This window comes from Leptosomus discolor, chromosome 1 (assembly GCF_034619465.1).
Source record: "Leptosomus discolor isolate bLepDis1 chromosome 1, bLepDis1.hap2, whole genome shotgun sequence".
Lineage (NCBI taxonomy): Eukaryota > Metazoa > Chordata > Aves > Leptosomiformes > Leptosomidae > Leptosomus > Leptosomus discolor.
Window position 1 is genome coordinate 174364608 of NC_141391.1, and position 16314 is coordinate 174380921.

Genomic DNA, 16314 nt, shown 5'->3' on the forward strand with positions numbered 1-16314 from the left:
TTGATATTTGTTTTTATTCTTCCATTGTGCTAGTCTCTGTAAAATACAGTTCTTTCACTGTATCATATGTCATACAATTTTTTGTGACAAATAAAAAGTAGTACATTTTTATTTTCTTAGATACAGGTTTCTGAAGAAAATGCACTGAAATGTGGTAATCTTCTGTGAAAAATCTTGACAGATCTGCACAATTGCTTTAAATTACTCCCATTCCTTTTACAAAGTGTTGCCAGTACACCATAGAAATAAACAGTGCATACTCTAGACTACGTGCAATAGCACAAGACAGTTATTTACACAGTAAGATTTCATTTGGTTCAGAATTCATAGTGAAGGAAAAGAGACTAATAAACCATATTGCCTTATTAACAGCTGTCTATTTTAGCCCATATCCAGGCTAAACTATAACAGTTGCTCTGGCACCCAATGACCCCTCACCAGCCAGGGAGTGGAATTGGGAAAAGGAGAGGAGATCCACAGGTTGAAGTGAAAACAGGTTTAATGAAATAGCACCAATACCAACAAAGGTATACAAAGTTATATTCAGCCAAATGGATATGCAGCCATCACAACTGACAGGAGAGCAGCCCTAAGGAGCCAGAGGAGGAGCAGGATGAACCCCAGCAGGAACCACACAGGAGCTCCCCTTCCTCAGCAAAATCCAAAAAGCCAACCATATCCTGGGCTGCATCAAAAGAAGCGTGGCCAGCAGGTCAAGGGAAGTAATTCTGCCCCTCTACTCTGCCCTCATGAGACCTCACCTGGAATACTACGTCCAGCTCTGGAGCCCTCAACACAAGAAAGGCAAGGAGTTGTTGGAGTGAGTCCAGAGGAGGGCTACCAAGATGGTCAGAGGGTTGGAACACCTTTCCTACCAGGACAGGCTGAGAGAGTTGGGCTTATTCAGCCTGGAAAAGAGAAGGCTCCAGGGAGACCTTCTAGTGGCCTTCCAATACCTGAAGGGGGCCTCCAAGAAGGCTGGGGAGGGACTTTTTACAAAGGCCTGCAGTGATACGGTGAGGGGTAACGTTTGGAAGCTGGGAGAGGGCAGGTTTAAATGAGATACAAGGAAGAAGTTCTTCACCCTGAGGGTGGTGAGACACTGGAACAGGTTGCCTAAGGAAGTTGTGGATGCGCCGTCCCTGGAAGTGTTCAAGACCAGGCTGGATGGAGCCTTGAGCAACCTGGTCTAGTGGGAGGTGTCCCTGCCCATGGCAGGGGTGTTGGAACCAGACGATCTTTAAAGTCCCTTCCAACCCAAACCATTCTATGATTCTATGAAACCTTCCCCCTTTATACTGACCATGACATTATGGTATAGGCTACAACTGTAGCTCGCTCAGGTTAGATGCCCTGGCTGACTTGAAACTGCCTGGCCTGCTTGGCCTGTGATTCTATCCCAGCCAATCCAGGACTCCAGCCTAAAATCTTAGTGTATTATTACATCTAAAGTATAAAAATGACTGCTAATCCAGGCACTTAGTGTTCAGAGGAGTCAGGGCTCAGTGAGGACCTCAGAAGGTCGTGTGAGCGGTCCCCTGCTGCAGCCAGCTGAGTGCCACAGCTGTGGGCTGCCCCTGGACCGTGGTACACTTGTCATGGACAGAAGTGACCTTTGTAGGCGTGTCAATAACACTGATAGCCAGCTGTACACTGTCAGTGGTTATCATGAGCACAAACCACCAACAGTAAAAGATCACACGTGGTTAGTATTTTCATGTTTTCTAGTTAAAATTATGAATCTGCCACAGATTCAGAGCATCTCCAGTCATCTTTGCATGTTGTCATTCATTATTTTCACTTCAGTGACATGAAAGCAGAGTCTGAAAGTGCTAGCCACGATACAAGCAAGGTCGCAGAGAGCAGTGCCTCCATCAAGATTGTAAGAATAACTTAATCAAGACATACTAAAAGCTGCAGAAGCAAAATGTTTTAGCTTTCTTTGGCGGAACTTGAAGCATAGAAGGTAGAGATTTACTTAAAACATAAAATAACTGTAACTGAGGGCTGGAGCTCAGAGTACTACCTCCCCCTTTTGCCACAAGGTAAAGACCCTTTGACTTTTTACGTCAACTGTCTTTTGCAAGCTACATCAGCTTAAAAAATGTTTCTGTAAATCTGAATGTACATTCTCTTGCAGAGCTCAATATCAAATGCTGGATTTCTTGTAATCATAAGGCAAAGATTCTTGACCACTGAGGAGTAAGAGTGTAGAGATTCTATTTCAATTTCCGTTTATTTAAACTCCATATAGCACAAATATACAAGACTTGTTTTCATTACGCCTACTACTGTCTACTCTAATCTAAAGGTTTTAAAGACTCCCTCATGAGGGTTATTTCACCTTAGTGAGTATTTCTCCACAGCAAAGAAAGCTAAATAGCAGTATTCCTAAAAGGTCAACAATCTCAAAAAGGAAGGAAGAGAAGAATTTATGATATGAAAATGTTGAAAATATGTATTACTCATAACTCCTACAGGTTTTTTCTTTGAATAAAATAGTATTTTTCTTGACATGACAGGACATGTTTTAAAGGGCTCAATTGTGTAAAGTTTCTGGAAATCTCACCACTTAAATAGCAATAAAATACACTGGAATCCAGGCAAATATAAAATAAACCTAGCTGAGGTTGTGAGTCAGACACGAACACTTAGTTTACAAGTGAAATTTCAGAGTGCTATGAAAGCCCTACTTGCAAATTTTCTCTATTCTTTTTGTTTTAAGTAGTTGAATGGGAGAGAAGACAAAGTGCTAAGAAAAAAAAAAAACAATAAAAAACAAAAACCAAACTTTTCTGTTTTTTCTCTTCCCCAAAAGTGATCCCAAAGTGCATTGTTAGTGCTGAAGGTTTCATTCCCCACCTTCCAAAGTTATTTTTACGATCTAAAAAGGCCTTTTTTTCTTTTCTTTTGTTTTCTCAGTGTAGCTGATGTTGATTACAATGCTCTACAGCTCATAGTTATTTTAACTCCCACCTGTTGTGAAAATAAAGCCCTAAGTCCATATTTGCGCTTTTAAATATAGCATTGCAAAACTCAGAAACTGCATTGCTGAATGGAAAAACTGAAGCATTTCAGCACTAAACCCATCTTTAGGGGGATTCATTTTTATCTGTTGTTTTAAAAGACTCTACATGGATTTATTAGAAGTTTGATTTATGAAGTCAGAATGTGCCTTTATGATAGCCTGAGGAGCATCTTTGCATTCACTCTCTCAAATGCTATTTATATAGCCAGTGCTCAATCCCATGCAGTTCATTTGATCATGATACAGAAGCATACTGAGATTTTAGCAACCACTCTGGGAAGAAAGATCCCCCCCAACGCAAGCCAACACCTCACTTTTCCATGTTTATTAATTTCATTCTATACATGGATAGCTCCAAAATTCTGTATTTCATTGTCTGTTGGTAAAAAAAAAAAAAAAAAAAAATCTGTTTCTTGCCTTAATCCCTTCTTTATCCCATCTACCAAAGTTGGACACTCTGTAGATGAGAAGAAATTTACATGATTAGACAAATGTGTGAATCTTGGACCTTCATCTGCTGTTGTTTAGTAAAGAATGTTGAGAAGGCAGTTGAGCCACACACACCACCTCTCCCCCTAGATTTTCAGGATCACTTTGGTGATCACTTTGGAACTTCTCACTAGTACGTGTTTCATCACTATTATTCAAAGATGAGGCAAGCTTCCTACTTGGGCTACCTTTGATCAAGGTAGAAAATTAAGCCAATCAGAATTTGTGACTCAATCCCACTGATTGCTGGAAATAATTAAAATGTTGATCTTTATGACAGGCTAAGAAATCATTGTTAGTTGGATGACTAAATAAGAGCTGGTTTGACCGTGTTGATTAGTACGTACATTTTTATTGGGAAAAGGAAGTCTTGTGAGAATTTGAATGGCAGGAGTCAGGCTGGTATCTGCCAAAACCACCTAAGCCAGTGCACTGCTTTACATATTGAAGTTCAAAACGGTCTTGTTGCAGTGCGATCAAGCTGATAATCCTGAGATCCTTTGTAGTGCTCCAAGTGTGCCTCTTCAGGGCAGTTAGCACTTGGTTGGTAGCTCTGCTTCTCACTGTGAGTGCTTGTGATCCAACCACTGTCCTGCAGAGCCTGCGGTCACATCCACTTCTGTGCTGTTTACTGTAAGACCCTGTAGCTTGGCACATGCAAGGCTTCCTCTGGCGTCCTGCACACAGTGACCACATGATGCAACTTAGAAGTGGTTTCTCTCATGCAAAACATGATTTATTGTGCCAAAAGGTGCCGTGTCATGATTTTGCCTGGTTTCTTATCTCATTCCAGAGCATATAATACAACATAAACAAATACGCAGGGACATGTGGAATACTCGTGTATGAATGTAGGGGTTTCACCCAGTTCTTCAGGATGTGTATTTTAGGCATGTTTGAAAATTAGGCTGTACAACTGGAATATGTTAAAGCCTAGAAATGGCTAATCTTCTTGCCAGAACAAATTAAGAATCCTAATAATGCATCTACTTTCAGGCAAAATTTAATTGCTCATTCGAAAAACTTGCCACTATACTGTAAAAACAGATTTCCATTCAAATCTTCTCATACTAGGTTGACTAATTCTAAAGTATCACAATATAACACCTATACAGAGTTCTTATTCATGATTTCCTGAGTGGTCTGTCATGCAAAAACTTACCAGTGATTTATTCAGTGATGTGAATATGTGTGAAAACATATGCAGGTAAGTGTATTCTATGCTATGCTGGAGTTGCTTTAATTTGGCAATCATGATGCTGCAAGTGGGACAATGAGTGGAAAGGGGGATAGAAAGACTTTCAGACACCAGTGTGACAATTTCTTTTGCCGTTGGTTTGTGAGTTGCAATGACTTTGTAGACTGGAAGGATCTGCTAAAAAATTTCAAATCCCCAGTAGATTTTTCTCTGTATTTGTGTAACATCCCCTGCCCCTATAAGAAAAATAACATTTCTGTGCCTTGGGCATGGCGGTTCCTAGTTTTATATCCTATATAAAACTGTGTTGAAGTGCAAACTTGTAACCAGCAACTCCTGAGTACTTAGTCATGCTGCTTCTGATACTCTGCTGATAAACTCAGACTAAGAGGATGGAGTCACAAATGTCTTAAAGTACTGCAGCTAAATCTGTCACACCTCAACTGACAGAGTCATTAAAAACACAGTAAAAGCTGAAACTATCCAGTGGGATTCTAAAAAAATACTGAAAGTAGCTTTTGGACAGGATTATTAAAAGATTACTTTTTACTTGTGGAGAAGTACAATTAAAATTAATATTTTAATATATCGGAGGCTTTTATGCAAGTTCTGTTCTCACAATTTACAGTGGGCATCCAGATGACCCCCAATGAATGAGACGCATCCTTCCTAAACCTACCCTCAGGAGCACATAAAATCTCACATAATTGTCTTTGTTTGGTTAAAATACACTTCCCTTCATGAAAAAAAATCTCCTTTTATAATATCTGGGGTTTACTCAAATTCAAAAAAGGATCAATTTGTTTTTAATGAAAATATTTTGCAAGCGTGCATCCCATGCCATGTTTTTCATCCACCAAAGAGTGAAAGAAATATAATATATTGTTTATACAAGATCCTGATAACACAAAATGCTGATTACCATTATAATTTCTTTCAAAAGTTATATATAAGATGTCAAGAAAATGTATGTGCATTTCTGGACCTGTAACTAAAATAAAATATTAATAAGGACAAAACTTGTACAATTGAAACAATTTCAATCACCTTATTTAAATTTCTCTGAACTCTAACCAGTGGCTTCTGAAAGGCTGTGTTGAGGTTAACACAAGTTAGAAATATGACTGGAAAAGGCTATATTTATGTTTTGAATCAGGATTTAAATTTCTATTGAAGTAGAAGGAAATCATCTCAGTCTGTAAGCATCCCTTATTCTCCATGCTACACTTAATATTTACCATATAAAATGATAGACATTAATTAAAGCTTATCACATTCTATCCCTGTCAAAATTAATGCAAAGTCAGAAGGTGAACCAAGAGTCTAAATTATGTTGGTAGACTGAAATCTGGTATTTAACACTGTTTAAATATAGACTGTTACGATAGAATAATGTAGGAGGACATCCAAGTAAGCAATTTCACTGTTCTCTGAAAGACTTACATAAATAAGAGCTGGATGGAAAACTGACATGATAGAGTCACAAGAAGTTTGGTTTAGCATACTATGCATGTAAAAAGAAATACCTTCTCGATATTAATGTCCTTAAGCTGCACCAGGGGAGGTTCAGGCTGTATATTAGGATGGATTTCTTTACTGAAAGGGCTGTCAGGCCTTGAAACAGTCTGCCCAAGGAGGTGGTGGAGTCACCATCCCTGGAGGTGTTTAAGAGACAGGTAGATGTTGTACTTAGGGACATGGTTTAGTGGCGTTGATAGAGCTAGGACAAAGGTTGGACTCGATGATCTTGAAGGTCACTTCCAACCAAAACTGTTCTATGATTCTGTGATTCTAATAGGAGGTTAAACAAAAAGCCTTCTAGATCTGTCAGGTGTAGCAAAGTAAAACATGGTTATCAGTGAGTTTAATTGCCTAGGCCAGATTTGTTTCAATGTTGGAAGATCAAAGAAACAACTTCAGTGGTTCGAGGTAGGACAAGTTTATAAAAAGGAGCTTTTCAAAAGCTTAAAATAATTGTCTTCCTTTAATGCTTTACATTTTTGAAGTGATCTGGGTTCTTACTGGTTTTAGGGGACTGTCTAACATTATATACATGTGTTTAGAACCTCTGTTAACAAAAAAACCCAGTATATTTACCTTGTTCTAAAACTATATAAATTAATGATGAATTACATAAATTTCAGTAGAAAAACTGAAACAATAATAGCAAAAAAAATCCTACTGTTTTAAATATTAGAAAGAATCCTACAAAAAGAAATGTCTGTAAATATAAACCTTGTTTTTTTATTATTTCAATTAAATATCTTTATACCTGTACATACTGTAATCATTTATTCAATGGAAAGGAAAATTAAATCAAGATTATTACAGTAATTACATTTAAATGCTTTACTGGCAGATGGTTTTAAATACAATTTAAGTAGCAAAAACATTAAACAAGAAGTCAGTAGAGTAATGGATTATGTGACTATTTCAAAAATTAGAATAGGATTTTGTTTAGCGTATACAGAGGCCATATACTCTTGAAAACATATAACTAATTTTATTTTTTTTTCTCTGTACTGTACTGTGTATGGTACTCTGTACTGTCTGCACACTTTGAGAAGGGAAGTGTGCATCCAGAAGGTAACTGGAACAGTTTTTCCCACTGTGTCTGAGAAGTGGTCAGGACCAGGTTAGTGTACATTACAGGCATGCTTTTTACATCATAAATTGAGTTATTTCTGGGATTTTTTCAGTCCTTTGATGGTCTTTATTCGGCTTAAATTTAGCTATTATAATGGGAGTCTGTAGTTTAAGATAATAATCTGTTTTCCCTTCAGTCAGGAGAAAATACAGGCATGTCATTCATCCCTCCTATTTCAGACATAGAAGATCCACTGGCGATGTTTCTGCAGCGTTTATAGAAGGAATCAGATAAACCATTTTAACCTAAGCATTCAACATTTTTGCTTTTCAGTTATGCTGCTCTTTGACAGCCAGATAAGTTCAAGATTTTCAGCTCAGTCATTGTAATTCTGTCTTAAGTGACTGTGCAATACAGGATGCCAAAGGCTGAAGCTTAGCTTTTTTGCTCTAAGTAGACCATGCTCTGTGCTGGGGTCAGATACGGAGTGCTCGCTTTTTACAGAACAGCAGTGCTGGGAACAAGGCCTCAGAGGCCAAGATTTCAAGCGAAGGAAATTGTTACGGGTAGGAAAAGTGCCTAGAATACTATCCTTGTAATTTACAGTAGATTATATACTTTGATAACAACACCACCTTCTCCCTGAGGATGTCAGGACACTTAAGGGAAAACCAAGTGGTGAGGACATTATTTTTCTGGTCCCCAACTGGTCAATATTCTCTGATTCACTCAAATCTTATCAGGTAACACCACCAATGATCATCTGAGACTTCCAAATCCTAAGCCCCGCTGAGCTTTCGACTACAAAATCATTCTTCCTGTCTAAAATTATCATTCTTCCTTCATGGAGTTGTCAGCACTACTTATGGACCAAATATCACCATGATTCTTAACAGAAAAAGTAATGCATTTACTTTCTTTCCACCAGCCTGGAGGGATTTCAACTTAATATTTGAACAGAGAAATATTTTCTTACATGCTTATATCATATCTAAACTACATCTGACAAGTTTCTTGGTGTTTTGTACATTATGTGCTGCTTTCTTATTGGATTTAAAGTAATTTTATCAAGAAAATAAGAAATAAATTCAGGTTTGTTCTTACACATTTATTTGCAAAGTAGCAGTCATCCTTCTTTTAGTACATGGTCAAAAAAAAGCCCAGAACACCAAAATACAGGGCAAAAAGCAGCCAAAACATCATACATCTCTGAAGAAACCCGTAAGAAGTTGAAGAATGCTGGTGCTTTGAGCGAAAGTCTGACAGTGAGAGAATTACTGCTTCTAGGAAATGTAATAAAAGCTTTTCCATTGATGCTGGAGATACATGTACAGTAGTAAAGAGAAAAGACCGAAGTTCTGTAAATGTGAGACAGCTTTTCCTTAATGACATCAGACTGCACAAACAAGTACGTTATTAAAAAATGAATCTATAGTAAGCAACTGTTAATGAAAGTGTGATAAGCTGGTAGTTCCTTTCCATTGATGTTGTAAGTAAGTACATTAAGTATTCATAGTAAAGATAATTACCTGAAGCCTGGAACTAAAATGGGGTAATGAATGGCCACTCAAACAATTGGAAGTAAAGAGCTGATAAAGTTTCTGCGGCAGAGGTACCCAGTCATTTAGGATTTCATATGTTCAGAAACGAATTCTGATCTCACACCTCTCAAATTATTTTAAATTGATTATTTGCTAAAATACCCAAAGTAAACATGGAGAGGAGATGCTTATCCTGCGTCATTTTTTGTCTTGTGAGAGACTTTGCACCATGCAGAAATCTGTTGCATCTTCATGTATAGTTTCTATGTTACAGTTTATTTTTATTTTGTCCAATGAGCTTAGTTCAAATGATGCCTTTTTCTGCTGGTTTTTCGTTTCCTTTTTGATTACCCTTCACAGTTCGATAGTTTTGGCAATTACAATGTGAATCTTTTACTTCTTTCATTTGTATGTCTTGGTGGCCTACTACAGATAGTAATCAGGCTGTTTCCCTTACTAAATAGGTGGAATTTATCCTATTGCTTACTGGTTTATAGACTTGTGTAATCTTTATTCAGTATGAAATTACTGTCTTATTACATTGTCCTTTCACCAGCATGGCTGATGGATATGGTTCTATAACATCACATATTTCTTCAGATCAGTTCTGGCTTATGTATTGATATTCTGTTCTATGGCACATTTTAATATTTGAAATAAATGTTCCCTTAACACCTGATTCCACACTATTATTTTCAAGTGTACAGGCATGAGATGTAGATTTGATCATTTATGGAAATTAAGACCAGCTTTAATTTGGAATCTGAACTGTTGAATCCTAACTGCATAAAAAAGATACAATTCAGTGTTGTCTATAGATAATGGACACAAATTCTGCTGAGATTTTGGAGGGAATTTATATGGGTGATATAGTAGGGATGTTTACCAGAATTGTAATTCCAAAAACCGGGCTTCAGGAAAGTTGAAAATATTCTAGAATTGAGACAAAAAGGTAAAAGTTGTGTACGGATATGTTGAGAATGATTATGCCAGAGTGGGGCTTTAGAAGTTGTGCCATTTGTTTCTATGTACATTTGAAATCAAGAAGACAATCTAAATTGAGGGAAGTTCTTTAAAGTTTCAATGTTATAAAATTTTCCCTTGTCAGTCATAAAAACTGACTACCAAAGTGAAGAATGTTGAAGATCAACATGCCTGCAAGAAGAGAACGAGATAAAGGAATGTATCTTTAGGATACAGGATATTTTCACAGCCTTAAGCCACAAAAGTTAGAAAGGTCCAGCTAGAAAAGTAATACTCTACATTTTAATCTTCTTAAATTCACAACTGTTGTTTCATTTTTCTCAATCAAAAAACAACTTCTCAATTCAGCTGACTGAGTTTGGCAAAGTTAGCAGGGAGACAAATTTAGACTTGTGACAGGAGGTTTTCTTTAGACTTACCTATGGAGAGACTAGAATTCCTGCAATTTTACACTCTAGATTAGAGTCACATTGAAATGTGCTGCTGTGGTCCAGGTCAAATCTTGACAAATATGCTAAATAGGGATATAATGTCAGTGATAGCAATTTAGAAAATTAAATAATAATTTGAGGTCCACAAACAGAAGTTATAAGGAAAAAATATGTGGTAAATTTGATCATATTTTAGCAGGTATTGTTTGGACTTGAATGTTTAGGTTGATTGTCCAGTTTTGGGTACAACAATGGTATTTATCTACATTAATTTTCTATTAATCTGTCTTTTAATTTTTGGGGGGTTTGATTTGGTTTATTTTTAGCAGATATGACTCTGTCTTTAAGAGTGTTACCTTTGACTTTTTCAGAAGAGGACTTAGCATGAAACTCAATAAGAATTTAACCTTAGAGGGTTAAATAGTGTGTAGGTACTTGGAAAGGTGTCTATAGAAGTGTTTTGTAGTAGATATGTTAAGTTGGATATCATAAACATAAAAGCATCAATATAAGAAATGGGCATTTCTCATGAGTAAAATTACTGAGTTTTGTCTATGTTGAACAATCAATTTCTTACCTAGATCCATACTATTATCAGTCTGCTGTTGTAATGATCGTTAGAATTTAATAAGATTCAGAGGAAAACTTTTAGAGTCATCTGTGTCTTCACCTTCACCTATTTCATCATCATCCATTCAGCCATGTTTTGGCTACCTATGTAGAAAGTTACACAGATTGTTCAATGACTAAATTAGTGCATTTGCAAATAATTTGCACCTTATTGAAATTTCAAGTTAAATAAGAAATAAATAACTAAGAAACAAGAGTATGATAGCAATTAAAAAACTTTTACTTCAACAAACTGAAAAGTAAAATTTCATGTTTATTTTTAAGACATAGGAGAGTTTCCATGCTTCCTTAGGAACATTAATTCTGCCTTAATTTATTGTTTAAATCAAGAAGAGAATGCAAGTGTGAAAGCAAGGTAGCTGTGTGGTTCTTCACAACTTAGGTCTGTTATCTGATGACTGCTCTAGAGCTGAAACTTTTAAGACGTGCCAGACTTCAAACTCCATGTTGTTCCTGTATGTGGTTTGTCTGCATTCATTACAGTAGCACTTGAAACGATCAGCTTTAACAATGATGGATTTTTGGCAAATAATTTGTTCCCAAATATTCAAAAATCATTCAAAAATCAAGTGAATCCCCCAAAATAATGATACACAACATTGTATTCTTTTATTTGCCTTTCACTTTGAAGGAATAATTGGATTTTACTTATTTATTTACTTACTTACTTACTTCAAAAGTGGTGGTCGTAAAGACCAGCAGAGGCTAACTACTCTGGAATATGTGATGAAATTATAACATTTTACAGTAGTGTTTATATGATATTCTTATTAAGCTAAAGATTAAGGATTTGTATTGGACACAGGTAATAAAACAAAATGAAGGCATAGTGAAGTCTGCATTTTAATGGACCAATGAAAGACTATCATATGAAAATCCAGACCTATTGTTGTCTGCCAGTATAACATATCCTGTGATTTTATGTTTGTTTCACATGATGTATTATTAGTCTCCATAAATCGTAATTTTATGATATATACATTGAAGAATATCCCTCAATCTACCTGAGAGTCATATTTAGCACTAATTGATGGGTAATTTTACTTGATGGGAACCATAATTTCTGTAGTTTAGATTTGAGAATCGTTTACCATAAAGAAAAAGAAATGAGTGAAGCTGTTCAGAAAAAAAAAAAAAGTTATTAAATTACCAATTACTGTGTACAAAGGGAGTATATGCTAATGAGATTATAAAGACCTTTTTCTGGTTTTTAAGACAGACCTAATTCTCTTATTTAAGCAAAATGTTTTAAAGCTCATGTACTTGTACAACCCCAAAAGACGCAGATTGTCTCAGATAGCTTTAATTCCCAGTCTTGTATTTTCTTATAATTGCTTTGGGTGAAGTGTTGCTCTCAAGTCTCTGTCTTGGCACTGAAATAAGTGGGAGTCACACGAGTTCTGCAAGGGCTGTAACTTGGAATTTAGTGAGCAGTGAATCAGCCTGACTCATATCACAACAGTTTTCAACATTTGTATTGAGGAAGAATTGTTTAAAGTGATGCGTCCCTGAGATCTCAAATGCTGGTCAGTGCTGATTCAAATGGTCTGCGCAATCAGAATTTATACATAAATTAAAAAACATATTTGAAAATTTTTTTTTTTTCCCAAGCTGAATTGTTCGTATCAAAGTAAATGTATTTTAATGCAATTAAATTTAATTAAATTACATTAGATGTCTTATAAAATCTTGGCTGCTGTACACACTTACCTGGTAGTACTGGCTTAACTCTTCCCTCCTACCCCATGCTTTTATATTCTAGGACAGCGCAGTGTTTTAGGGTGTTTCTGACTCAGGATTTATGCAAACACAGTACAGTGACAGAAGCCTTTACATTTACAGCAGCTTTCAACAACTGCATCTATACATACTACCAAGTCTTCTACTGTGTTTAATACACAATGTTACCCATTCAGTAAATCATTTATCGTGTGTGCTCATAAAAGCAAAATGTTACAGAGAGATCTAACTGTGCAATATTTCAAAATAAGTAAGTTTTATATTAGCCAGATCTTCCAACATATCATAGTATACCATGTGAAAACTTTTTAGGACCTGAATCTTTCCATCCTGTGTATTGTCTGAAAGTAAGCTACAAAGTCAGAGAGAAAGAGGCTTATTTTCCAATAGCTGCATGGGATTTTTAATAGCACTACCAATAAATAAAACAATATTTTTATTACAATAAAGCCTATTTGTATATGCACTAAAATAGTCAATGAGTACCACAATGGAGGACTGTCATGTACATGTTTTTCTTAACAGAAAACCTTAAAACGTATGTTGCAGTTACTAACAGATGGGAAGTTGCCAGAAAGCTAGCGCTTCATTTTACATCACTTAATTTTGATTCATAGCCTTTTGGCACTGTTTTCCTGTAACGTCAGTTTGGCATCCGTTGTTTCTATAAGAAAGAATAACTCTTGTTTTTGTAGTGTTACAAAATCAATGCCTAACAGCTCTTTCATCTTTCAAGCTTAAATTTAAAAAGTACCCTAGCACAAAGTAAGGATAGAAGATAAGACATGTTGTCAATCCTGTCATTTATTGCTTCCTTTGTATCCTTAATGGCCTTTAGTCATTATTGATATGATCAGCTTTTAAATCTCTCTGCACATACAGACATAGTTTTGTAAATGTTACAAATGGCCAATATAGGATAAAAATGTTAATAGATTTGATAAATTGTTTGTGCCATAGTTTTGGGGTTTCTTGTGTATACTGACCACTTCTTATTTTCTTTCTTTTGCAGATTGTAGCTTTGCGTGAACAAAATGCACACATTCAAAGGAAAATGGCAGCTGGTGAAGGGCCTGCTGAATCAGAGCATATTGAAGGAATGGAGCCAGGCCAAAAGGTTCATGAAAAGGTATAAAATGCTAGTTTTCACTGGATCACACAATCAATATGAAATAATCAAGTGTTAGATTTTTGTAATGTAAATATTTTATGGGACGGCCCTTTAGAATAATGTCTGTCTACTGAAACCAGTATCAAAAAATGACCTTGTTTAAATGGAAAGGAAATGCAAATGGGCAGGTCCTTGTTCTTTGAGGTATTTAGACCCAAGATGATAACCAGCTTTTCTTGGAATTTTTTATGTAATGCTACAGTTAAGGAAACTGTACCCTGCTGAGTGATCCTCTGTATGTCACATACAGAAAAGCAAGATGTAGTGGCACATGTATGTGAAAGGATATATATGCAAAAACTGCTGCCAAAATAGTCCATAAGGGGATGACAGAGACCTAAAAACTAGAAAAAGGCATTTTCTTCTGTGCAACCTATAGATACTCTTCAAATTGTTGCCCATGTTCATATAGAGAGAAGTGAAGAACATTTTATTTGCTTAGCACTCTTTCAATAAGAAATAGGTATATAGAATTTAGGCTAGCTAAGTATTTGCTGCTTAAGGCTGAAAGAGAAAAAAAGGTAGAGAATATCTGATTTAGAAACAAAGTTTTCTTCTAAGCCTTAGTTTTGCAGATTGATAAAAACCAAGTTGCATATCTTCCTCTCTTGCTTCACAGTTATTAAATTAAAATGCAAGCATAACATAACATTTGGCAGACAGCTGAAATTAGTAGAGCTACTGCTTGGATCTCTAATTGTGCATTTTTGTCTAATGGCATGTGATGAACAGTGGCATAAATCATACTTATAAAAAATAACACTCATCATTACTTATTTATTTTATAGGCAATCCAATTTACAAGGGCGCACTTGCACTGCAAGCATTAATTTTACATGTTTTACAGTTTATTTTATGTGTGAGTAATCTATGTGGTTGAGAAATGTACTGTAAACAAATACTGTTCAACTACTTTGTTTTCCTTGCGAAATCTTACTGTTTGACACATCAATGAAATTTTGTTAAAACAGTGAACGCCCCACTCACTTATGCTTTTGGATACAACCACACTGCTTAGTTGAAAATCTCTAATTTTCAAATTATTTGAGCCATTGGGCTCATTACTTGTAAGCAGAACAAAGTGAAAATATTTAAGAATTTAAATTTCATTTAAGAAATCTGCATATTTAAACATTAATGGAAGAGGAAGGAAAGACAAAGTAACACATTATTATCATATTATATGAAATGTTTCTGAATATTATGTCCAAAAAACTTTTGTGCTTCCTAATCAAAACAATTTAAGTTGGTCTTGTTAACCTGAATTAAAGGCTTGTGATTACTAATTTTTGCTCCTTAAAGTAATTAAAGCATACTGGATAGGGAGTTAATGGGACACTATATTGACACCAGATCAACCACTGCACTCTAACTCACATCCTCTTCACTAGCTGCTCTCTACCTTTCTACTGTTACCTTAACGTCCACCATCAATTCTTTCTTATTTTGTGGAGTTCCCACTCTGTAAGGTACTTCGGCTTAAGCCCAGACTCTAAGCATCCATTTATAAAATATTCCTTCAACTTCAGCAGTAGGGATGGAGAACAATAAGCTACAAGGTAATGGTTCTCACCCTCACCTGGGAGATCAAGGTTCAGTTTCAGTCAATCTGAGTAGATCCTATGTTTTAGGTTTCGACCTTGTGGCTAGTAGTCACAAAGTTGTATAGATAAAACTTAAGCAGTACCTTCAGTAAGTTGCTATATTAATCATGCCTATCTTCTTGGACTTCCCAGGAGATACAGATGTGGTAAAGTCTATGCAGACATTGAAGTAGAGCTCACCTAGATTCCCAGAACAGGTAGTCCCAAACCAATATAGGCAATTAGGGGATTCCTCAGGTAAAAGTTATCTACAGAAAGAGTTAACCAGCATGACTAACATGGAAAACCTGAACACTGGAATGTTTTCTGAGATGTTGGTGTGCCAAAGGTTAGCACCTGTTCTGAAGCTGGCATTATTTCTTGTGTATTTAGGAAAAAGATGTCAACATAGATTTCAGCTCATTTTAGCACCAGTACTGAATGATTACTATTCTCTTGGGGGGAAAAGAAAGATAATCTGACTGCATTTCACAGCAATGCAGAAATATTTTGTATTACTTCAATGCTTAGAGTAGGTACTAAAAGAAGTTATTATATATTTTAGGCTACTTCCTCTCAAGAGGATAGAAAGAACAGTCCGAGAACTTTCCAGGCCATTCATTTTCTTTTTTGAAAAATCTTGGAAAAATGAGCCATTGCCAGAGAACTGAAAAGTTAATGTCATGTCAATAATTAAAACAATATGACCAAAGTTGCATTAGTCTGTTTATCTACACTGATATTAGCAAAATTATGAAAAAGTTAACAGTGAAAATTAAGAATTTAAAAAAAACCCTCCAGAGCCTGAAAGTCAAAGAATGCTAAAATGAGAGTTTATACATTTTCTAGAAAGTAGTTTATATATATATATATTTTTGAGACAAAAAATTTGGTTCAAAAGAAAATTGTTCTACTATACCATAAATTGATTT

At 35.8% G+C, this 16314-nt stretch overlaps 1 protein-coding gene across 4 annotated transcripts in view; it reads left to right on the forward strand.

Annotated features, from left to right (window-relative positions):
- PPFIA2 (PPFI scaffold protein A2) overlaps positions 1-16314 on the forward strand; it is a 333193-nt gene that overhangs the window by 235557 nt on the left and 81322 nt on the right. For all 4 annotated transcript variants that reach the window (XM_086471357.1, XM_086471363.1, XM_086471371.1 and 1 more), the window contains one exon: positions 13641-13757. In XM_086471357.1, the coding sequence (XP_086327483.1) occupies positions 13641-13757 (117 nt within the window). The remainder of the gene's footprint in view (positions 1-13640; positions 13758-16314) is intronic.